Source organism: Podarcis tiliguerta, assembly GCF_965153285.1.
Source record: "Podarcis tiliguerta genome assembly, chromosome: 17".
NCBI lineage: Eukaryota > Metazoa > Chordata > Lepidosauria > Squamata > Lacertidae > Podarcis > Podarcis tiliguerta.
The window spans coordinates 32,876,991-32,902,289 of record NC_139550.1 but is presented as its reverse complement, the minus strand read 5'-3'; the positions used below and the strand labels follow the sequence as shown (position 1 = coordinate 32,902,289).

The 25,299-nt window shown below is 46.4% G+C and overlaps 1 protein-coding gene across 2 annotated transcripts in view; it reads right to left on the bottom strand.

Annotated features, from left to right (window-relative positions):
• DENND1C (DENN domain containing 1C) overlaps nt 1-25,299 on the bottom strand; it is a 59,212-nt gene extending 33,913 nt beyond the window's left edge. Inside the window, exons 1-10 of one of the 2 annotated variants that reach the window (XM_083419767.1) lie at nt 25,251-25,299; nt 24,149-24,285; nt 20,114-20,178; nt 13,240-13,283; nt 11,522-11,571; nt 10,295-10,414; nt 5,328-5,397; nt 5,118-5,198; nt 3,744-3,833; nt 2,334-2,384 (exon numbers count right to left, since the gene is read on the bottom strand). In XM_083419767.1, coding sequence (XP_083275893.1) covers nt 2,334-2,384; nt 3,744-3,833; nt 5,118-5,198; nt 5,328-5,397; nt 10,295-10,414; nt 11,522-11,571; nt 13,240-13,283; nt 20,114-20,178; nt 24,149-24,165 — 588 coding nt within the window. In that variant the 5' untranslated portion in view covers nt 24,166-24,285; nt 25,251-25,299. Of the gene's footprint in view, nt 1-2,333; nt 2,385-3,743; nt 3,834-5,117; nt 5,199-5,327; nt 5,398-10,294; nt 10,415-11,521; nt 11,572-13,239; nt 13,284-20,113; nt 20,179-24,148; nt 24,301-25,250 lie in introns of those variants that run through there. The other variant, XM_083419768.1, reaches the window with a different exon arrangement.

Below are 25,299 nucleotides of genomic sequence, written 5' to 3'. Positions count from 1 at the left end.
TTCTATTGTACTCTATGCCACTCATGGCAGTACAATGCACCAAGCTCTCTTACTTCGTGTTCATCTTCTGTTGTCTTTTTTTCTAGGAACAACCTTACACCAGGAAATGCCCAGTTGCAGCACAGAAATCGCTTTAATGTCTGGGAAAATCCAGACATATGGCAACCAATGTCGGAACTGTAGATTTTAGCGAATTTCCTTTTTAAAAAAGCTCAAAACCATCATGTGTTTTTTGTGGGGGTGAGTGGGGAGATTTTTTCAAAAAGCTCAACATTTTGGGGCAAAACCTTCATATTTTGCAAAAAAAAAGCTTTGCCATAAAAAGCTCAACACCTTTTGTGTTCACTGGGTCCATCTTGTAGGCGATGATGGATTGGGGATTAAATCTGTAGATTGAAATTTAAACCTATCCCCTGTGTGTAGGAGAAATACAAAAAGAAACCCTGTGTATCTGAATGCATTTTGCAAATTATCACTCATTCGAGCTGCAGTCTCTCCTTTCTTAGCGTGGACCAGCTGTTCCAATGTCTATGGGCCTCACCTCTATTTTGCCTAGCAACTGCTCTGCTTAGAAGCATCCTGATGGTGGTGTATTTTGACTACTGGAGTGAAAGTCTCAACCTGGTCCTCTCCATACTTTTGGCATCTAATTCAGTCTGCCTACTCTGATGGTTGGTCTCCAGCAGAAGTCTTTCTCCCATCAACTGCTGCCTGATCTTCTGAAACTAGAGATGGCAGGCATTGGACCAGGGACCTTTTGCTTGCAGGTCTTGTGCTCTGCCACTGAAATACAATCCCTTTCTCTCCTCTTTCATCTCTTGTGCTAGGAACAGGTCCAGCTCTTGCATTGCTTACCTGTCCCAGCAGGTGTCAAGGCAATAAACAACTATTTTACTTTTAAAAGACAACTGAAAGCGGCCCTGTTTAGGGAAGTTTTTAATGTCTGACGCTGTATTGTTTTTAATATTTGGTTGGAAGCTGCCCAGCATAGCTGGGGAAACCCAGCCAGATGGGCGGGGTATAAATAATAAATTATTATTAAATTATTATTTGTTGTTGTTGTTTAGTCGTTCAGTCGTGTCCGACTCTTCGTGACCCCATGATGGACCAGAGAACGCCAGGCACTCCTGTCTTCCACTGCCACCCGCAGTTTGGTCAGATTCATGTTTGTAGCTTCGAGAACACTGTCTAACCATCTCATCCTCTGTTGTCCCCTTCTCCTTGTGCCCTCCATCTTTCCCAACATCAGGGTCTTTTCCAGTGAGTCTTCTCTTCTCATGAGGTGGCCAAAGTATTGGAGCCTCAGCTTCACGATCTGTCCTTCCAGTGAGCACTCAGGGCTGATTTCCTTAAGAATGGATGCATTTGATCTTCTTGCAGTCCATGGGACTCTCATAGCTGTTTAAAGTGCTGCAGCAGCGGCCTGTCCACAAAAATCCAGCAAAAATCCCCATCTTGCCCTCCTATTCCCACTTTTCACAATCCCCTCCTTCCCCTAGGTTGCACCTGACTATGTTTGCCATTCATTGCACATTATACTCCTGCCCAATCCCCAACCCTGCTTGGAGAAAATGCCCTTTTGCAATGAATCACTCTTCTCTCTATTTTGAAATCTTCATAGCATTGCCAGACCATGTCCTACCCCCAGCCCATTCAGGGCTCATCCAGACTTCCACTTTCCCCACCGCTTTGAGCAACTGTCAGTTGGGTTTCCTGCAGTTTGACGTCTGCTCCAATTCAGTGCAAAAGAGTGAGCTTTCCAGTGGCGCAAAGAGAAAACCACTAGCAGAAAATCTCTCAGAATCATGCTTTCTAAGCACAGGCAGTGGCGTAGCGTGGGGGGTGCAGGGGGGCCGGCCGCACCGGGCGCAACTTCTGGGGGTTAGGGTGCGCAAATCCACGGGTTAGGGTGCGCAAATCCGCGGGTTAGGGGGCGCAAATTGCTTGCCTTGCCCCGGGTGCTGACAACCCATGCTACGCCACTGAGCACAGGGAAAGCAAAAGTGTGGGTGATCTCTCCTTGCCACTCCACTGCAACAAGAGCTATTGTATTGGCAGTCACGCAACACACAGAATCTACATCCTGCTCCCTTCTTTTTCCTCCTCAATGGCATCAGGTTTTTCTGGGGTCGCCCCCTACCATGTGGGAGCTGAAGCGGATTTTGGGCGCCAGCAAGGGAACTAGGCTTGTGTGACCTACATTACGCCACTCTGGTGGATTAAGGCTGATGATTAAGGAGACATCATTCCCACAATTGTGAAAGCAAACACTGCCCCTACAAACCACAACCACCTCTCTCAAAGCTCCACGAGACGCTGCAAATGTGACTTACACTTTCAGGGATGGTGGGGAGTTTGCCTTGGTCAGGGGCAATGAAATAAACCTGGAAGAGAGGAAGAAAGAGGTTGGTGATGATCTGGTCCAGCTAGAAGAAGACTCTGTGAAACAAAAATTGTGGCAGTGGTCCGAGTCTCTGTCTCTCTCTCTCTCTCTCTCTCTCTCTCTCTCTCTCTCTCTCTCACACACACACACACACCCTTATTTTTATGGATAGTAGCTGACTGGCCAACCAGCATATTACACCAGATCAAGCAACGCATTAAATAATAATAATAATAATAATAATAATAATAATAATAATAATTTTTTAAAATTTATATCCTGCCCTCCCCAGCCGAAGCCGGGCTCAGAGTGGCTAACAACAATAGAAGTAACACAGCATTCTAAAATCAATTCATTCTAAAATCAATTCAAAATCAAATTAATGGCAACCATTGGGCTAGAGTTCTGTGAGGATTACCAAAGGAGGAGGTCAGACCAGTGCCTTGGCCAAAGGCCAGGTGGAACAGCTCTGTCTTGCAGGCCCTGCGGAAAGATGTCAAGTCCCGCAGGGCCCTAGTCTCTTGTGACAGAGCGTTCCACCAGATCGGGGCCACAGCCGAAAAAGCCCTGGCTCTGGTTGAGGCCAGTCTCACCTCCCTGTGGCCCAGGACCTCCAAGATGTTTTTGTTTGAAGACTGTAAGGTCCTCCGTGGGACATACCAGGAGAGGCGGTCCCGTAGGTACGTGGGTCCTAGGCCGCATAGGGCTTTAAAGGTTAAGACCAGCACCTTAAACCTGATCCTGTACTCCACCGGGAGCCAGTGCAGCTGGTATAGCACCGGGTGAATGTGATCCTGCAGCGAGGACCCTGTAAGGAGTCTCGCCGTGGCATTCTGCACCTGCTAGAGTTTCTGGGTCAGTCTCAAGGGCAGCCCCACCTAGATTCTTGGCTGATCTCCCAATAGGAGATATTGGGCATCCCCAGAAAAAGGACAGATTTGTATAAAGGATGCATATATGCAAAACTAGATGTCTTGGTGCAAATTTAGAAAATTGCCATAATTTAAATAATCAAGGGGTCTTGGGGCATCTTAAAGACTAACACATTTATTATAGAAGAACTTTTGTGGACTCAGACTTGTTAGTCTTTAAGATGCTGCAAGACTCAGTTGTTTTTGCTGCAAGAGACTAGCATGGCTGCCCCTCTGGGGGGAAAAATTGAATAGAAATACATTAGGGCAAGAAAGTGACCAGGTGATTTGTGTGCCTTCTCAGTCTTTCCAGTCTCAGTCTTTCTCAGTCTGCTTTCCGGATGCCAACTGCTGATGGGCAAAATCAAGGTGCCTTCTCTGTTCTCTGTTTTTAGGGTTCTTCATTCCCTGTAAAGGACACAGCCCCCCGCCCTGGACTCCTGACTCACTGATGCAGTCCCATAGTCCAGATCCTGGCTCTTGTCTTGTTTGTTTGGATCCTTCTCAGTGGAAATTTTCAATTTGGTCATCTTTAGATCCTTGCAAGACAACAAGAAATGGTTAAAAGGGGGGACACATACACCCCACAACAAATTAAAAGAAGATGGATGAGGAATTGTTTACATTTTTAGTCTTTCAACAATAATGCATCCATTTAAAAAAAAAAAAAACACCTTCGTTCATTAAACTGCACATACTTCCAATTCCATATAATCTGGAGGCATCGCAGAAAACATTTTATACCAGTTTACTAAATTGAGGAGTTCAGGGATATTGACATAGACATTGGAACAGCTGGTCTGTGCTAAGAAAGGAGAGACTGCAGCTCGAATGAGTGATAGCTTGCAAAATGCATCTGGTAACACAGTGTTACTTTTTGTATTTCTCCTATACATGTGGCATAGGAGGTTTAAATTTCAATCTACAGATTTAATCCCCAATCCATCACCTACAAGATGGACCCAGTGAACTCAAAAGGTGTTGAGCTTTTTATGGCAAAGCTTTTTTTTTTGAAAAATATGAAGGTTTTGCCCAAAAATGTTGAGCTTTTTTTTTCTCTTCAAAATTTCCCCCTCAAAAAAACCCCACCATGATGGTTTTGAGCTTTTTAAAAAGGAAATAGCATCAGCTGCAGGTGTGTGTGGTAATTATCAGGATAAGTGCAGGATAACTTTACTGACAGTTGTAAATAGACAAATTCTGTACACTGCCTAAAATTTCCTTGACATCCATCAGATATAAAGGACATAAACAACGATCTGACTTTCAGAAGATATCTGAAGGCAGCTCTGTATAAGGACGAGTGTAATGTTTGATGTTTTACTGTGGTTTTATAATTTGTTGGAAGCTGCCTAGAGTGGCTGGGGAAACCTAGTCAGATGGGCAGAGTATAAAAAACACATTGTTGTTGTTAAAATTTAAGACTCTCCTCCCATGGCATTGTATTGAGGGAAATTCTCCATTTGCACCTCTTGGAGGTGGGGAAGATTCCCTCCTAATGCAAATTCCAACTTCAGAGGGCGAAATTTCCCCCTGGAATGAAAGTGGGGGAACAAAGATTCCAATAATTATCACCCTCCCCACTAACTCTTTCCTGTGTATAGATGCAGGGATGACGACATGCCAGGGGTCCTGCAAAATGCAAAGATGCCCCCCTTTGACTCTTGGAGTGCCCCATCCCTCACAGGAAGCCCACACAGTTGTTTAAAGGCATTACCAGGAAAACAACAAATCATGGCAATAGGACTCAAAGCTCAGCTGTTTAAAGATTTTTGCGTATCTATGGGAGCAGATTCTTCTGTGTCAGAGAGGTGAGAACTTACAAATTCAAGGCTGATGGGGCTGCTGAGGTCAGGCACAGGGTGGAGATAAAGTGCAGACAAGAACACATCCAGCTCTGTGAACTAGTGAGAGAGGAGATAAAGGCAGAGATTGGTGTTTAAATGGGAATGCTAGGAATCTGGGGGTGTGGGTGGGAACAGCACAGGGCAACTTGCTGGGCTCTGCAAGGAATCCAGAATTTCTGACCTCACCTGCTCCTTGGCCAAGTTGTCTGCAATGTAGTTCAAGATCTTGTAGAAAACTTCAAACCAGGGCACGTAGCTGCAAAGAGAATCAGCATCAGGGGCACAACTGACCAGGCAAGGGGCCAGTATACCTGAAGGAGCATCTCCACCCCCCATCGCTCTGCCCGGACACTGAGGTCCAGCACCAAGGGCCTTCTGGTGGTTCCCTCACTGCGAGAAGCCAAGTTACAGGGAACCAGGCAGAGGGCCTTCTCGGTAGCGGCGCCCTCCCTGTGGAACGCCCTCCCACCAGATGTCAAAGAGAACAACAACTACCAGACTTTTAGAAGACATCTGAAGGCAGCCCTGTTTAGGGAAGCTTTTAATGTTTGATGTATCACAGTATTTTAATATTCTTTTGGAAGCCGCCCAGAGTGGCTGGAGAAACCCAGCCAGATGGGCGGGGTATAAATAATAAATTATTATTATTATTATTATTATTATTATTATTATTATTATTTAGCATATGCGCCACCGGGGTGCAAAGATCAGACCAGTGCTCCCAAATTTAGTTTAGCCCCCAAATTAAGACCACCACACTTATAAGTTTAAGTGTGATGGTCTTAATTTGGGGGCTAAACTAAATTTGGGAGCACCTACTTAGGAGAAACATCAGTCGTGTCAAAGGTGCCACTGACCCTGCATAGCAGCTCAACGCAATACGTAACATAATATTTGATGTAAGAGTTAATTTGGAGTGCACGGCGCCATTGAGAATGACAAGCACAGAACTATGCAGAACTAGATAAACTAACAGGAAGGATTCGAAACCGGCGGGACCAGAAATTCACAGCAGACTGGAGTAAATTTACGGACTATTTGAGAAGTATTTGTGAAGAGCAGACGACGTTTGTAGGTTTGCAAGAAGTTTTGTGAGGAGTATTGCAAAAATGGAGAAGGGGAAGGATGATTTGTTAAGAGATGTAAAGGCAATATAAAGTTAAGAAATGCATAAGAAGTGGTTAAAACGGTGGATCATCAGAGGTGGTGATGGAAGTCTAAAAAGATTTTATAAGTGATAAATTTTGTGGTACATTTTATAATTTATATTTTAAAATCAATAAAAATTATTCAAAAACAAACAAACAAACAAGAGAATGACAAGCGCTGTCGTTGTGAATGACAAGTGCCACTGCTGGCGCAGTGTGTCTTTGGTAAATGAGCGCACAAAGTCGAAAGTCCTTTAGTGAAACAGTAGGTATACATTTTGGTTATACAGTGAATACAGTGGTACCTCAGGTTACGTACTTAATTCGTTCCAGAGGTCCATTCTTAACCTGGAACTGTTCTTAACCTGAAGCACCACTTTAGCTAATGGGGCCTCCCGCTGCTGCTGCGCTGTTGCCGCACAATTTCTGTTCTCATCCTGAAGCAAAGTTCTTAACCCGAGGTACTATTTCTGGATTAGCGGAGTCTGTAACCTGAAGTGTCTGTAACCCGAGGTACCACTGTACTTAGGTATATATGTATTTTGTTTTTCTAGCTTGATCAAAATTATTTATTATTTCATAACAGGTAGATAGTTAAGAACTTAGGTGGCCTCAGTGGCGGGCGGAGGGTGCTCCCCAGAGTTCAGCACCTGGGTGCCGCACACCTCTTGCACCCCCGGGTAAAGACGGCCCTGCAAAGGGCAGCATGTGCTTCATGCCAGAAGCTTCCATAGTCCAGTCCTTGCCCTCCCTGGTTGGCAGGGCTGGCAAAGACCCCCAGGCAGCCACGGCTAGTTAGAGGAATCTGTGCTGGGCTTCAAGGTATCAATGGTGCACTGACTCCTTATAAGGCACCTTCATGCTGCTCTGAACATGGCTGTCTCTCAGAGGCAGAGCACATCCTTTGCACACAGTGCTGTATTTATATGGGGAAAGGGGCCAGTTTGCACCATGCCCTCAACTCCTCCCATCCCACCCTCATTTGCTTGCTCTCTCACACAAACCCTGACACCATCCTTCTACTTCTACTACCACCCAATCCCCCTTCTCCCTTGTGGGATGTAACATAAGCAGTCAAATACAACATTTCCTGTTTGCCTAGAGTGGACATGCAGGGGAATGTTGGTGCAGCCAGTTGAACTTCCTGTTACACCTGGTCTGGAGCATCCTTCCTTTGCATGTGACCAGGTAGGTGGGCATGACCCTTCCAGACCCCACAAAAGGTCCAGTCACACAGCCACCTTCCTCTTTTAATGCCTTTTCTTCTCTTGGACTGCACTGTTGGCTCTTAGTCAGCAGCAATTGGGATGAGTTCCCATATGGGATGAACTCAAACCCTCTTCTGTAACTCTAAGCTAAAGTCTGCCTTCAGGGATCCAACTGTGAACTGAATGTGAGTAAACTTCTTATTACTTTTAAAAGAAGACTGTTGAGTCTTCATTCTTTTAGGAGGGAATCAAAGGGGTATTACCAGGAATAATAGAACTTAAGAGATCCTAACAAATCTGCAACTAGCTTCCGAGAGGGGAATGTACTCTGCTGTACGAATAAACTCAGTAGCGTGAGTTAGGAAGGATAATATTTAATCAATATCTCCTCTCCTGCTACCCACAATATTCCCACACCCCTTGCCTATTTAGCTGTTACTGCTCCCACTGCCACTGTGGTAGCAGGCATGGCTCCAGGAGACACTTTGCCGTGGCCCTTTTACAGTTGCCCAAAAAGCACCTTCCAGGAAGCTGCCTGGCGGTCGTAAAAAGGTCACATCATAGCACCTCTGTGGGATGGTGGCAGCGGGGAATAGGAGGCGGATACCGCCTCAAAAAAACAACACCCCCCCCCCCGTTTGTTTGTACAGACATACTTTGGGTTGAATATGCTTCAGGTTGAGCATTTTCAGGTTACGCTCCGCGGTGACCTGGAAGTAATGGAACGTGTTACTTCCGGGTTTCACCACTCACGGATGCACAGACGCTCAAAATGACATCACGTGCATGCGTGTAAGCGGCAAAATGCGACCCACGCACGCGCAGACACACAGACATGCAGTCACATGTTACGTTCTACTCAGGATGCGAACGGGGCTCCGGAACAGATCCCGTTTGCATCCAGAGGTACCGCTGTATAAGGTTCCAGCACCCATCCCTGACAGCATCTCATGCAGGAGGGATGGAGAAAGGCTGTGTGTGTGATAGTCACCACCAGGCAGAGGAGAAGCATCTGCTGCTGCCTCCTGTGAGACCAGAGGTCTCGATATTAAGGTAAGTTAACTTAGGAATGGGACGCGGGTGGCGCTGTGGGTTAAAGCCTCAGCGCCTAGGACTTGCCGATTGAAAGGTTGGCGGTTCGAATCACCGTGGCGGGGTGCGCTCCCGTCGTTCGGTCCCAGCGCCTGCCAACCTAGCAGTTCGAAAGCACCTCCGGGTGCAAGTAGATAAATAGGGACCGCTTACCAGCGGGAAGGTAAACGGCGTTCCGTGTGCTGCGCTGGCTCGCCAGATGCGGCTTTGTCACGCTGGCCACGTGACCCGGAAGTGTCTCCGGACAGCGCTGGCCACCGGCCTCTTAAGTGAGATGGACGCACAACCCTAGAGTCTGTCAAGACTGGCCCGTACGGGCAGGGGTACCTTTACCTAACCTAGGAATGGTCACTGGTGGAAAGCTTGCCGTCGTCTCCTACTTTTTACTCCTGCAGCTGCTGGAGACCCCTGCAGAAGCCAGTCCAACCAGTTGACAGGCCCCCTCTTAACTTATATGGGCTGGGATGTGGTGGGTTGCTATGGGGAAGGTTGGGGAACTGTGCTTCCATGAATTTCCTTAGATTAACTTCCCTAGCATCCCATCCCACGTTGTTCAGCAGGGCCTCCCTGGCCCTCCAGAAAAGCCATTGGGATCTGCACTTCCTTAGCTAAGTATACATTAAGTATCTTAATTAGAACTTTATTATTATTTATTGAATTGATATACCACCCTATACCCGGAGGTCTCAGGGCGGTTCACAGAAAAGATCAACATAAAAACCAGAATATATATGACCAAAATAAAAACAACAACCCAATAACACCCCCCCCCCAAAAGAGCCACATTTTAAAAGGGCGTAGAGAAGTGAAATTGACCCCATGCCAACTTAGTGGAGAGGCACATGGGTAAATCTGTGACAACTGGGCTTCTGCGACAGCTTGCACCTGCCTTCACTTCTGCTTAGTCCAGGTGTGTGGAACCTCTGCCCTCCAGATCTTGTTAAACTACTATGCCCATCATCCCTGGCCACTGGCCACGCTGGATGGGGCTGATGGGAGTTGTAGTATAGCAACACCAGATATCAGGGTCTGGCTGAATGATGAGGAATGATGGGAGACGACAGCTGAGGAACCCCCCAAGGGAACCCCCAGGGGAGGAGGGCTCAGAGCCTGGGGACTGGTGGTGGGACACTGAGGAGAAGTCAAAGGGAGAAGACTGGGAGGGTAGGCTGGATGCTGAAGGGGCAGCAGGGTTTAGTGAGCAGGAAGAGCCTGTGACAGGGAGCAGTTCAGGCTCTGGGGCTGAAGCAGAGGTGGGGGTTTAAGAGGCTGCTGAAGAATCCCGGGAGTCTTCCTCTCCTGCTGTTACAAGCTTCCCTCTCCCCTGGTCTCCAAGACCGTGTAGAATAATGAGGAGAGCAGAACAGAGACCAGGAGTGTGCAGGCACTTGGGAAATATCCAGGAGATGAGGAGAGTTACGGGGGTAGAAGGCAAGGAACCTTCAGTCCTGGCAACTGCGCTATAGGGGCAAGACCTGCTGGGAAGCATTGCTGAGTTGTATGCCATTTCCTTGAATAAAGAGTTAACTTCACTGACAACGGACTCTGCTTCTTTATGCTGATTTGCATCTGACTCCAGCACTGACACCCAGTGGGCCAATTTTGTAAGTTTGGGGGGGTCAATCCACACCAAGAAAATGCTTCCCCCCATGACATGAAAATTCCCATCCATGAGAAGAGGCTGAGGAAGAACAAACCATCCTACCTGAGGATACACAGGCAGGTGCGGAAGGCCACGGCCAAGCGGCAGAAACCAAAGCGTTGCTTTCCGTCCATATCGGTGAGTACAAAAGTGAAATGTTGGATCGTGGGGCTCTCCTTAACCCTTAACAAAGAAGTGGGGAGACTGGGTAAGGGGGTGCCGTTTTGGAGAAAGATTGCAATAAGTTGGCTAAAGCGACAAACTGCTAATACAGGAGCACATATGCTTTTGGTAGGCAAAACCCAGTGAGATGAATGCCCAAAGCAATTGTTTAAATGTCATATGAATGCAGGAGGAGATAATATTCTCCATATGGTTAGGCTGGTAGGCTAAGAAAGAGGTAGCCACAGGTCTATAGCATATTTTAATGCAGAGCTAAAAAGGTGAGTAGGGAAGGGGCATGATAGCATCTTATATCATTGTGCAATGTGTAAATGCTACTAATTTGTTTCTTATTTCCAGACGGAGGCTTCCTATCACCCCCAAACACAAAACGTTTCCATGCAGGTAGTTCATCACATGCAGTTGACAGCCAAAATAACAGCTGCTGTGTTGTTCAATAAGGAGATCAAGGGACATACCTGTATGTGGGAACTTCTGACCCCATAATACAGTCGTACCTCAGCTCCTGAATGCCTTGGGAGTCCCAATGTTCTGGCTCCCGGACGATTAAAAACTGGAAGTGAGTGTTCTGGTTTCCGAACGTTCTTTTGGAAGCCAAATGTCTGACGGGGTTCCGTGGCTTCCGATTGGCTGCAGGAGCTTCCTGCAGCCAATCAGAAGCCGCACTCTGGTTTCTGAACGTTTTGGAAGTCGAACGGACTTCCAGAATGGATTCCGTTTGACTTCCAAGGTACAACTGTAGTTGGAATGGGAGAGAATGGTTTTGCCAATGTGAAGCAGAGGACAAAAAGTTCCCTCCAACGAGGGTAGACTTCTGCAGGTCCATATCTACAAGGGAAACCTGTTACATAAGGATTGATCCTGATCGCGGGGTGCTGTTCCCAGCTTCATGAGGGTTACTAATTGACCAGGAGAAAAGTGCTATTGTGACCAACAGCAATTTTATCTGTAGAAATCAGCAAATAATGCTTCTTGTTGTGTGGTGCTCTGTGCATCATATTGCTGCCAAAGGCGCCGCTTGCAACAGCTGGTTTCAAAAGCTGCCGAGCCTAAGTTGCAAGGTGCATAAAGTGCATGGAGACCCCATTCTTTCAGGCCACCACGTACCTTTCGACATCAAAGGGGAAGCAAAACTTGGGCAGTATCTGGATTGAATCCTACAGGAAGAGAGAAGGATCCTCGGTTATTACAGCCTGAACCCGGCAGATAAACTTAGAGGCACCTTGAGAAAAACCTTCGGTTGGCAAGGAGGAGCCTGCTGCACGTACGGGACGATCTGAATTTACAGCACAATCCTAGGCAGGTCTGCTCAGAAGTGCCCACCCCAGTTCCATGGGGCTGAGTCCCAGGCAAGTAGCACTGCAGCTGTGGCCTCCTTTGCAAGTTGAATGCCAATCATTTGCAAAGCATGAGGTGTTCCCCACCTGCTTAGAACCAAGAGTGAGGGGGAACTATTGCCTTCCAGATGTTGATGGACAGCTGCTCCCATCATCCTGGACCACAGGACGGCCTCCAGATGTTGCTGGACTGTAAATCCCCACCCTTGGGCTTATATGGAGTGTGTGTGCACCTATCTGCCTGGCAAAGTGCTTAGGCTGTTTCCAAATACTCCACAACGTTCCTCCAAAATCTCTCCTTGTCACACGCACAGTATTTCACATTTAAGTAAAGGTTGCTTATGCAGCCTTGAATTAGAACAACTTGCCTGGCAGCCATAGGAATTCCATTGGGTAAGTGGTATTTGATGCAAGAGGACCGGCACAGCAGCCAGCTTGCTTTGTAGCCTGCAAATTGAGAATTCTTCTGTGTTGCCAAGTTACTAGCCTACAAGGCAGTGCAAATGGCCTCTATTTAATATCTTCCAATGCCTTTAGCTTCTATAAGCTGTTTAATTGCTCCCATTTTATCATCATGCCAGGAAAAGCTTCACCTGTTTAATTTTTGTGTGTTGGGTTGTTTCCCCAAATCCAGAAGAAGAAGAAAAAGCTGGTGACTCTTGAGCATGTTAACGGAGAAATCTGAGGGCTCCCTTGGACAAAAAACAAGGACACCAGCCAGGAATACCAGAGCAAAACAGCAGCCAGTAGGCTTGGTCTTTATTGAAGACTGTCGCAACAGGACTCCCACCTGCCACAAGGTGGAACAAGATGGAATCCCCGAACAAAAGAGCCCCCAAACTTTTATTAGCTGCTAATCCCCGTGTTACACCCCCCCAAACTACATCACTCATACATCACGGTTACATCATGAAAGGGGAGGTCTGGTGGCAGTAATCTGAGCATCCTGGATCCTGCCCCATGGTTCCCCTTGCCCTCCACCAAACACCCATCAAGTGTAACAAAAGCGATCTTTCCATTTTCCTGTTTCCCAGCCAAGTTAATCACACCCTTTTGTCTTCATCTGGGTTTCTTATTTCTGGAATGGCTACCTGTCTGGCACTCAGGTATCAGGATGCCAGGGATTATCACTCAGGCAGAGGGGCTGCTGAGTAGCTGAGCTCACATGTCTATATGGATTTCTGAAGTTATCCCTGTGAGCCAGTACATAGGAACACTTATCAGTGAATTCTTACATTTGGTATTGTGCAGCAAAGGCCCTTTGAATAGATAGGAAGAAACTGTGATGAAGTGTTTTGTGGGGACAAATCACAAAAGTCACAAAAGCGATTGTGCTGGTTTTGGTAGTGGGCTGCATGTGCATGATATCTGCTGGAGGGGCAACCCCCTCCCCCAACCTATACATAAATTCCTGCAACAAGCACATGCTAGCAATGATTTTGGAATGCAAAGTGGAGTTGGGCAGCAATTGTGCAAAGGGGGACTGACCTGGTCATCGAACTCCGGAGGGAACTGTCTAAGCACTTGAGGATCTGCGCAGGGAAAGAGAGCAGAAGTCAGCATATGGAACAAAGACATAGCCCATTTCAGATGGATTTATAGGAGAGCCAAGCTTGCTTGGGACAGGCCGCAGGAATCATGATTGCCACTGTTGTCCTCCTAAAGCTGACTGCTTAAACATTAGGAACATAGGAAGGTGCACTGTTACAGAGTTAGACCACTGGGCCCATCTAGCTCAGAGCTGTCTGTACCAGAGGCAGACAACATGGTTCCAACTGTTGCTGGATTTAAGCTCCCATCATTCACCCTGACCAGGGACCAAGGTGCTGATGGGGGCCAGTGTTCAGCTGCATTTGGAGGACACCCTATTGGCTAGCCTTGGGTTGTCAGTGGCTTTTCCAGACTTTCAGGCAGGAGTCACACTTTTGCTTGCCACATATTTTGATAGGATTGGATACCAATTAATTTCCCCAAGTCCAAGAGCTTTCCTCGTCGTTCCATGGCTGTGCCTTGGGAAAATCCAATTTTACCTGTTGAATCAGAAGCGCAGTAAGCAAAATACCTCTTTGGCTTGCCTGCACTTCTTCTGATGAGATCTGATTCAGTGGGTCAGATCTGATTTTTGCAAGGCACAGCCATGGAACAGAGAGAAAAGCTCTCAGACCTGGAGGAATTCATCAGTACACAATCAAAATATGGGGCAAGCGAAAGTGGGAATGAGCATTGAATCTGTTTCCATCTCGAAGTTCATATTTATCTCAAAGAAATCTTTTAGAGTCTTTTGGGCCATACCAATTATTTGCTTGTTCCTCAGCAAATCATCATTCATTCTCCATCTGTAGGATCCCTGCAGAGACAATTTCATCTCCAAAAACACTGCATTGTGGTCTGAGCAAGTCTTAGGGCAAATTTCCACTTGCTCCCACTGTTGTTATTTAACAGAAAAAGGACCCGTTTTCTGTCCCCTGTCCCCGTGAAAGCATGGTTCCTGTTCTGTCTCATTTCTTCCAACCTCTAGAGGAGATGTTGAGAATGCATTTTTGAAAAAATATATGCAATTATGCAAACACACCTACACAAAGTTGTTTAGTTTGCAGCTCTCCCCACCCTCTCCTGGGTGGATGCATCTTGACAATAATACATGCAAATGCATGCCCATGGACATACAGTTCCCTCTGAGGGTCTGCAGGGGAGAGCAATGCAAAAGGTCCCAGATTCAGTCCCTAATTACTGATATCTCCAGTTAAAAGGATCAGGCAAAGGAGGACTCTCATTAGAGCAAAATGGGACAGTGCATCACCAGCCAGAGACGCCGAAGCAGACATCTCAAACTCCATCCTCTTCCAGAACTCTCCCCCAATCCCATGCAAATCAGAGGTTGTAAAATTAAATATTATTTTAAGCAGTTTTATGGTCAGCTCACTAACATCTCTTTGCTCCAGAAGCCCAGTGCACAACTGATTTATCAAAGAGTAAAGGAAGACAGTCCTTGTTGTAAGAATAGGATGTTACAAAAACATCTATTTTCATTTCTGGACGTGCTAGGAATAGTGCAGTTCCCCCTCCGTTTTGTGTGTAGTAGTAGTAGTAGTAGTAGTAGTAGTAATAATAATAAATAAATAAATAAATAAATAAATAAATAATAAAATTTTATTTATATCCTGCCCTCTCCAGCCAAAGCCGGGCTCAGAGCAGCTAACAACAATAAAATAGAAATCCATTTGACTCTGGGCTCAGAGCAGCTAAAAACAATATAATAGAAATCCATTTGACGAAACCTGAGAGCAGAGATGCCCTGAATGAGAAAGCCTCTGTGTGACAAACCATGAGGCCAGGACTGCCTAACTCTGAAACTGGTTTTCAGTGCTAGAAAGCAGCAACAGCTGACAGAAAATGCCTCCAGGCCTTGTGAACATTTCCCTAACCACTGAAGAGGCGCAGCCCCATTGCAGCTGAGATTCGAGGCCTGGCTTCCAGGCATGCGTGAGACCCTGCACCTCAGTTGCACAGACTAACCTGCACACACACACACACACAGGAAGGAGAGAACCGGATGGGGCATGATGAAAGAGTTTCATGCTGCCTCGGGCTGCCTCTGGGCAGAGACGGGGTTTCTCCCTTGCCGGCTTCCTTGAGCAGAACAGCTTAAGCGGAGACTTCCCTTTCCCCTCTCTTTCTTATTTTTAACAACCATCCAACTGTTAAGTTGTGGGTGAACATATCAGACGACACAGCGATTCTTCAAACAGCTCTTGTTTATTCACAGGCCAGAACAGAACTGAACTGAAGGGTTCAGTTAGCTTGCTTATATAGAGCTCCAGTACAACGTAACTGTAACAACTTTCTAAAAACTATCCAATCACTGAACGTCACTTTCGATCCCTTATTTGCATAATTATCTACAGTATCCCCCTGCTGGCCCAGGGTGAGAACTTCAGTACATAACACCAACGGTCATTTTAAGCCATCTGGAGAAAACCACAGCAGCAAGGGGGAAGGGGTACATAAATTAAGCACTATGTCTGTCAAATAGGGACACCTGGAACTGGAAGAGGCGCAGGTGGATAGGGACACAAGTTTCCTTACATCAGAGGTTTCCATTCTTTTTTAGTCCACGGCTCCCTTGACCAACTCCATTCTTTCTGTGGCACCCCTGTAGGTATCAGGAGCCCAGTTCTGTCACCCCTTGCCTGCAGAGCTGGCAGCCTCTCTCCCTCTTTAACACACCCTCCCTTGTGGAGGGTTCCCCCAGCCTCCTCTCCTCTGTCCTTAGGAGTCCTCTGGGCAGCCAGAGGGCTGCCCCTGGTCTCTGAGCTATATCTCTACTGCCCCAAAGAGAGGTGCCTCCTGGTGAGCTTATAGCCAGGTCTGCTGCAATAAGCACCTGTTATGGCCTCAGTGAAGAACAAGAATGAGACTGGAAGTGCTGCCTGAACAAATGCTGGTTCCATAAAGATACCATGTGATTTTTGTCCCTATACCAGGCTAGTTCCAGAACTGGCCCATCCTCTATGGGCCACTTTGAACAGTTGGCTGGAGCCGCTCACCTGCCAATCACCTAGGACCGGATTTAGGTTTGATGAGGCCCTAAGCTACTGAAGGTAATGGGGCCCTTTATATGTCCAGCTGTCCTTTGTCAACAACAAATTGTCACTGCTTTTTGTGTTGAATATATGCTATATGGTAATTTATGGACCTAATAGGTATCTAAAGCCATTTGCACATGTTGCCATGCAACCGGTCCATGCAGAATGTAGGCACCCTATATATAGAAATGAGCAAACCAGTGATATTTTAGAGAGCAGGCTAGCAGGCGGGGCCCATGACTTACATCACAGGAGCCTACACAACACAAAACACTGTTGCTGGATGTAGGTTTTATTTTATTTGTTTATTATATTTTGGAAATGTACATCCAGTTTCTTTTTCCTTTAATTTTTTTGGGAGCCCCCAAGAGAGTGGGGGCCTAAGCTATAGCTTGTTTAGCTTATATGTAAATCTTGCACTGCAATCACCCAGTGCCCTATGATGTTGTATGATTCAAATTCAAATAAATAATTGGGAGCACACTCAGTGCATTCTGGGTTCTTTCTTTCAAGCCCTGGCTTTAAGTTGCAGCTGCAGAAACTCCTGCTGAAAGTGGGGCATACATTTGGCATTGAATGCAAGCGCAACTCCTGGCAGGCTCTGGCAACACTCCAGAGCTCTGAGCAGGAGCTTGCAGAGGAAGAACCGGGAACCTGCCCGTTGCTCCTCTGCTTGGTTGCTTTACCTGCTCCACACCTGGTGTCATATGATGGCAGGTGAGGGGAAATGGCAACAAATTACAATAGAACTCAGCCCAGGCCTAACGTGGTCTGCAGGCCAAAGGCTTCTCGTGGCTGTCATAGCAGAACTGAGTGTGTTTCTATTTCAGCAGTTTCTGTAAGCTGCTTCGAGAGCCTCTCGAGGCTGTACAGCGGATATAAATATTATAAATAAATAATATTGCCAAAATTGCATGCCCCTTGAGTTTCATCCCAAGCAGGTACAGCAACGGTAGGCTGTTGGTTGTCCCCCACCTGTTGCTGGATGGCCAACAGTCATGAATGATGGAGCTGGAGTCAAACAACAGTGGAACCTTCCTGGGGTACTGAGTTGTTGGCTAAAGACCCCTCTAGTCTACTGTCAGGGACGCGGGTGGCACTGTGGGTTAAAGCCTCAGCGCCTAGGGCTTGCTGATCGAAAGGTCGGCGGTTCGAATCCCCGCGGCGGGGTGCGCTCCCGCTGTTCGGTCCCAGCGCCTGCCAACCTAGCAGTTCGAAAGCACTCTCGGGTGCAAGTAGATAAATAGGGACCGCTTACTAGCGGGAAGGTAAACGGCGTTTCCGTGTGCGGCTCTGGCTCGCCAGAGCAGCGATGTCACGCTGGCCACGTGACCCGGAAGTGTCTTCAGACAGCGCTGGCCCTCGGCCTCTTTGAGTGAGATGGGCGCACAACCCTAGAGTCTGTCAAGACTGGCCCGTACGGGCAGGGGTACCTTTACCTTTTTAGTCTACTGTCTTGTTCTGAACTTTAGCCAGCCAAATGCTTCTGGGCAGCTCACATTGATTGTCCCACCCTGGCAACTGGTTCTGAGTGATAAACTTCATCTGAACATAGAAGCTGTACTGAGCTATCCCAGCTTACTCACATTTAAAGAGCTAGCCCTCTATGACTTTGTCTAATACTCTACAGTGGTACCTTGGGTTAAGTACTTAATTCGTTCCGGAGGTCCGTTCTTAACCTGAAACTGTTCTTAACCTAAAGCACCACTTTAGCTAATGGGGCCTCCCGCTGCCGCTGCATCGCCGGAGCACGATTTCTGTTCTCATCCTGAAGCAAAGTTCTTAACCTGAGGTACTATTTCTGGGTTAGCGGAGTCTGTAACCTGAAGCGTATGTAACCTGAAGCGTATGTAACCTGAGGTACCACTGTATAAGCCAATTGCTACTGCCATATTTTTCAGTGCCCCCTGAAAACATTCTTCTTTAGGCAAGCCTGCCCAGATGCTTAGAAATGGTGGTGTGAATTTAATCTGTTTTCTTATTTTAACGTCTTGCATGTTTTAATGTATTGTAATCTTCCCCCGATGTATAAGTCAAGTGATGTAGAAATAAATATACTGCATCCTTGAGGTCCATTTGTTAATTATTTGCTGTGCTGTGCAAAGAAAGGCTCTGTTTTCTCCGTTCTGCATCTATTACCAATCCACTGGTGCTGAGTTGTGATGAGAGAGGGGAGAAAAATGATATTTGGCCCATTCTCTCCACATTGTGCAGGATTTCATTCCACCATGAGAGAAGTTTGTAGGAAGCGCCTTGTAAGCAACCCGAAAGTAGACAACCTCAAACCAACTCTAGCTGCTGAGCTAAGCGCTTTGACTGCTGTGGCTGACTTTTACTTCCTTTGACCACCACAGGTAATGGGTAGTTTCAAAAATGTCACTCAGCTGACAGTGGCATGGGGAGGGGAGCAATGTCCGGGGATTCACCTGCAGCCCCCTCCCTGTGTTCTTCTTAAATCTGCTCTGGAGGGTCTCCCAGCCCTGCAGTGTTGGGGCTGTAGGGACAGAACTGGATGATACAACCCCATGGGCACCACTGGATAGCTCAGTTGTCTGGAGTGTGGTGCTGATAACACCAAGCTTGCAAGTTTGATCCCTGTATGGGGCCAGTGCCGGATTTACATATAAGCTAAACAACCTATAGCTTCGGGCCCCACTCTCTTGGGGGCCCCCAAAAAATGTAAAGAAAAAAACAACTGGATGTACATTTCCAAAATATAAGATTAAAAACAAATAAAACCAACATACAGCAACTGTGTTTTGTGTTGTGTAGGCTCCTATGATGTAAGTCACGGGCCCCGCCTGCTAGCCTGCTCCCTAAAATATCACTGGTTTGCTCATTTCTATATATAGGGTGCCTACATTCTACTATTTATAATTATTAGTAGTTTGCATCATATATTCACACCTATTATTATTTCATGGTATAGTTTCTAGAGACTAGATTATGAGTCTTTGTAAATTGTGTTTCTAAAGGAACTTTTGTTATTGCCAAATGCCAATGTGTTTGCAGTTTGTTATGAATAAAAAAATCATTTTAAGTTAGAGCTTAATAATGATTTAACTATTAATAGACTTCTTTTTTAAAAAAATAATTTTTATTAAATTTCCAATTGACAAACCAATCATATCACATTAATTCCAAATAATACCAGTACATAATAAACTCCAAATATTTAGCCGAATTTTTAAATTTTGTTGGGGATACCCATGCTTCGAGTTCAGAAAGGGTCCAATCATCTCATATTTCTGCTGCTTTGATGTTCACTTCACTATTAATAGACTTCTTCTTAATTGTACTTCAGTTCAACAATTACTTTGATAAAATACATATTTTGTTATGTGCAAATGGCTTTAGATACCTATTAGGTCCATAAATTACCATATAGCACATATTCAACACAAAAAAACAGCAACAATTTGTTGTTGACAAAGGACAGCTGGACATATAAAGGGCCCCATTACCTTCAGTAGCTTAGGGCCTCATCCAACCTAAATCCGGCCCTGGGGGCAGCTGCATATTCCTGCACTGAAAGGGGTTGGACTGGGTGATTCTCAGGGTCCTTTCAAACTCTACAATTCTATGGTTTGTGATTGGGATGTGGATGAGATAGTAGCAGTGAGACAGAAAGGGAAAGGACTCACCTTTGACTTGGGATGGTTCTCAGCCCACTTTCCCCCAGCAAGGGCTACCTGGAGCCTCCTAAAAATCTGGCCCACTGATGCACAACCATCCCACCCCAAGAAGCACCACTTCCCACCATAGATGAGACTCACCATCTTCTGCAAGCGTTGGACAGGCAGCTTCAAAGAACAGATCAAATATTTTCTGAGGATTTTCCCTGAGGAGAGAGAAGAGGGACCAAGGAACTCAGAGCCGGTAAGAAGAGGCAAGAAGAAGAGCTTTGAGCAGACCCATGGATTTATTGGACAATATTTACAAGGAAAGGGACGCGGGTGGCGCTATGGGTTAAACCACAAGCCTAGGACTTGCCGATCAGAAGGTTGACGGTTCGAATCCCCGCAACAGGGTGAACTCCTGTTGCTCAGTCCCTGCTCCTGCCAACCTAGCAGTTCGAACGCACGTCAAAGTGCAAGTAGATAAATAGGTACCGCTCCAACGGGAAGCTAAACGGCGTTTCCGTGCGCTGCTCTGGTTCACCAGAAGCGGCTTAGTCGTGCTGGCCACATGACCCAGAAGCTGTACGCCGGCTCCCTCAGCCAATAAAGCGAGATGAGCGCCGCAACCCCAGAGTTGGTCACGACTGGACCTAATGGTGAGGGGTCCCTTTACCTTTTTATTTACAAGGATGGATAAGTGTCTCTCTCTGTATTGGCAAAGCAGCAACGAGTTCTCGCAAGAACTCACAGATCTCACAATATTTTGACAAGTTCTCATGAGCTCCCGAAGGAAACCACCACTGATGCCTGTTCTGCTTCTCCACTGGTGGGGAAGATGGCGGGGTGGTTGGGGCACCAATGGGGTCGCAGCCTCATGGGTTTCTCATGCCTGAGGCAGTGGCCTCCCCTCACCTCATGGGTGGGCCAGACTCCTTCTCAATTCCTCCTCCTCTCCAGCTTTCTTCCCCAGATCACCAGGACCCTAAAACTCTCACTCTCTCTCACACACAAATTTCTGCCTCTCATATTCCCCCTCATTCCTCCAAATGCCACCCTTACCCTCTGTTAATTCCATCTGCCCCTGCTTCACCTTTCTCTCCTCCCACCATCACCAAAGAATTAAAACCACCACACACCAAGAGACCCTTCTCCCAGCCCTGTCTTCCCTTAACCCGTGCAATCATTTGCTACAGACGTCAGCACTCCCTTCCACCCCCTTCCTGCCCACTTCTCCTTAACCCACTCCTGCCTTTAGACCTTTGGGAAACAGCCAATGGAAATAGTGTGATGACGAACTAGAACAAGTATAGTATGTTCATACACACACACACTTCCTGTGATACTGAACTCAGGTGGTGAGTGCCGACAGAAATAGAGCCACTGAGAGATAACAGGGGGATATCTGCATGCTCTGGTAAACTCCAAGGTTTGCAGAAGTATTTTTTTTAAAAAAACAGACAAACCCTTAGGCGCCCCTCCAAAAAGATCCCCTCCCATCCCAATGAGGACTGGCCATGCTCAAGAGCCGCAGAATGTTGCCTGTCATATTGAAAAATAAAAGCAAGATTCAGGGTTGTAGGGGAAAGAGGAAGGTGTGGCAGACTGGCAAGGGCGTTGATCAGGCGGGAGGTGAGGAAATACTGCAACGTTTTGCCACACATCCTATGTTTGTGGGTATGCATTTTTAGTGCTGGTTCTGACCTATAAAGCCTTAAATGGCTCAGGACCACAATACCTCAAGGTCCGCCTCTTTCCATATGAACCTACCAGACTCTGAGATAATCTTTTGAGGCCCTTCTTCGTGTGCCGCCTCCTCAAGAGGTCCGCAGGGTGGCAACACGAGAACGGGGCCTTCTCTGCAGCGGCTCCTCATCTGTGGAATGCTCTCCCCAGGAAATTTCACCTGGCACCTTCATTATACACCTTTAGGCGCCAGGCAAAAATGTTCCTTTTTAACTAGGCCTTTGGTTGGTCTGATTTACATCCTATGCCCTTGTAAAATATGGGGATTTTTGTGTGTGGGGGGGTTATTATTGGGTTGTTATTTTTATTTTGATTATATATATTGTGGTTTTATATTTTGATTTTGTTCTGTGAACCACCCTGAGACTGCTGGGTATAGAGCAGTGTATAAATTCAATAAATCATCATGATCATCATCTGATTCCCAACATTCTGTGACTTCAGCATGATCAAACTGAACCAAAAATGATAGAGGCAAACTTAATTCTTAATATCTGAAGTCTCCAGTCTTACACCTCCATATAATATATTTTAACCATCTGTAAAATAGGTCCATCTCTCTGTAAAGTTAACACTTCAGAGTCTACTTTCTCTCCTTCATATCAGTTTGGTTAATTTGTCCATTTATATCACTTCCAAGCAGCTTAATAAAGGTAAAGGTACCCCTGCCCGTCCGGGCCAGTCTTGACAGACTCTAGGGTTGTGCGCCCATCTCACTCAAAGAGGCCAAGGGCCAGCGCTGTCCGGAGACACTTCCGGGTCACATGGCCAGCGTGACATCGCTGCTCTGGCGAGCCAGAGCCGCACACGGAAACGCCGTTTACCTTCCCGCTGGTAAGCGGTCCCTATTTATCTACTTGCACCCGGGAGTGCTTTCGAACTGCTAGGTTGGCAGGCGCTGGGACCGAACAACGGGAGCGCACCCCGCCGCGGGGATTCGAACCGCCGACCTTTTGATCGGCAAGCCCTAGGCACTGAGGCTTTTACCCACAGCGCCACCTGCATCCCTTAAGCAGCTTAATAACTATTCCCAATTAGATGCAGGTTGCTGAGAGTGCCATATTCTAGCATCTAGCCCACTCGATCTTTGCAACTTTAAACAGGATCTCTGTACTAGTAGTTTCTCAGCCTATCTCATCCTTATCCTCAGTCACATAAAACAAAAGCAGCATAGGAGTTAATCTCAAAGTTTCCCCTATCAGATCAGATATACACCATTTGTCTCCAAAAATAGTGGCTATTTGGCACTTTGACTGCATGTGCAGCAGGTGTGTATTCCCTGATCAGGTATATGCATGGTTACACATGTTCATTCTATTATTTTTGCCTTAAAAGTCCTTTTCCTTGCAAAATGGTGCTTGTTCATAGCTGTTGTTTTTTGGATCAATGAAGCAAAAAAATATTTTATTCCTGCGGTCATGAGGGTGCTGTGAGTTTGAAATGTGAAACTTCACATGCTCAGAGTATTTCCTTTCTTAAATCAGAGTTGCCAGACTTTAGTTTGTTTTGCTCCAACATGTCAGGAATAAAGAGGCAATTGGAAGGCATGAAATGGGTAGACTGGGGTGGGGCAGAAATGTTAATTATGCCCTCACAACTGAAGCAATAAACAAGTCTGTGTGCACCTAAGTTATATGCAGCCTATCTGAAGTACCTGAGCTGAATTTCATGCCAGGAATGTTGTGCCTTGGAGATACCAGACTGAATAATATTCCTTCTATTCTTCCTGGTTCTCTCTGATTAAAAAGTGCTATCAGGTACCAGAACTGATAAAAGAGAATCTGGAAAGTAGCTGCCATTTAGAACAGACAACATATCATCAGTGGCATCACCAGAAAACAAAATACGGGAAGAGCAAAGTGCCTTTCAGGAGATGACCTTTGTTACCATGGCCAGCTTCTGAAGACAAATAAATGACTATCCTATCTGTTCCTATTCTACCAGTATTTTCTGTGATGTCTTGGCTCTTGTAACCCAATGACTGTTGATTCTTCAAGAATCCCACCACACACAATGACCTCCTAAGACAGGAGTGGACAACTGTGAACCTCCAGATGTTGAACTCCAATGTCCATCAACTCCTGCCAGCATGGCCACTAGTAATAATGGAATAATGATAATGGAAGCTGTAGTCTAGCAACAACTGGAGGGTCACAGGTTGTTCACCCTGGACCTAAAACTGTTTACAAGCCTAGAGATTTCCATGCACCTGGCCTGATCAGCAATTAATTATCCCAGCAACACACAACTTGAAGAGTTGGCCCATAGCATGTCCTCCAGCATTGCAAGGTGTTCTAGTGGGATACAACTCTCAGGTCAGTTGGAGGAGGAAATAGTTTCAGGTAGATCCTGATTTACTTTGCTGCACGGAAGAATGAAAACCGAAGGAAAGTGAAGGTGAGCCGGCTTTGCGGACACAATCCCCTACCCTGCAGCCCATGGTCTTACTTGATTCGGGATCCCATCGTTCTTGGCTCATTCCATCACATTGTCATCTGCTGAAGCACCACGGCGGACTATCTTTCCTTGCATCTGAACAAGTGGACTGAAGCCCTGAAAAGTGACAAATCTCTCTAGGGCTGAGTCTGGTGCATTAAAAAAGAAAAAAACACACACATGCAGGGCATTTCCTTTGTGGCTTTTTGTTAGAGGAAGTATGAGGCCTGTGACTGCCTTAGCTCACTGCTAGGGTGGAAGTTTTTTTGGGGGGGAGGGGTGCTTGTTGCTTGAGTCTTGCTCTTTTTTTTTTTTTGCTGTTTCCTTTCCGAGCTCACCTGAACCTTCAAGCAAGGTTAGCGGCAGATTCCGGGAGGCGAGCAGAATTTTGGATCTGCTTAGGCCTTTGACCAAAGGGAAAGGAGGAAAGGGATGTTTCTGCTGGCAGTACAGCCCCTCTCTACTCCTGCTTTTGTGGTGCTTGGAGGCATTTAGAGAGTTGCAAGGATCCTTGCCTGCATCCTCTTTGCATCAGCACAATTACCTCCTCCCAGTGCTTTTGGATTGCTGACTGGATTAGCCTTTGGTAACTGGGGGCTACTAGCTACTGCACACCCTTCTTGTGTGGGTGTGAGAAAGGAGAAACAGTGTGGCTGTCTAAATGTAGACAGAAAAAAGAAGGAAGTCCACATTTTTGCAGCTGGCTGACAAGAAACAGCAGGGAGGTGGGGGCTGTATGCTGTTGTACGGTATGCTGATGACAACGTAGTGTGCGCACGCTCAGAGGATGACCTCCAAACCATCCTAAATACCTTTGCAGAAGCTTACGAAAAGCTTGGCCTATCACTCAACATCCAAAAAACCAAAGTGCTGCATCAACAAGCACAAAAAAAACCCCTCTGCAGTCCCACAAATCCAGCTCAATGGTGTAATGCTGGAGTCAATCACTTCTCCTACCTGGGCAGTTATCTTTCCACAAGGGCCGACATTGATGCCAAAATCCAGCATTGCCTAAGCTCTGTGAGCGCAGCTTTCTCCCAACTGAAGTACAGAGTGTTTGAGGACCGGGACATTCGCAGGAAAACCAAAATGATTGTTTACAAAGCTATTGTACTACCAACCTTACTATATGCTTGCGAAACATGGACCACTTATAAATGCCA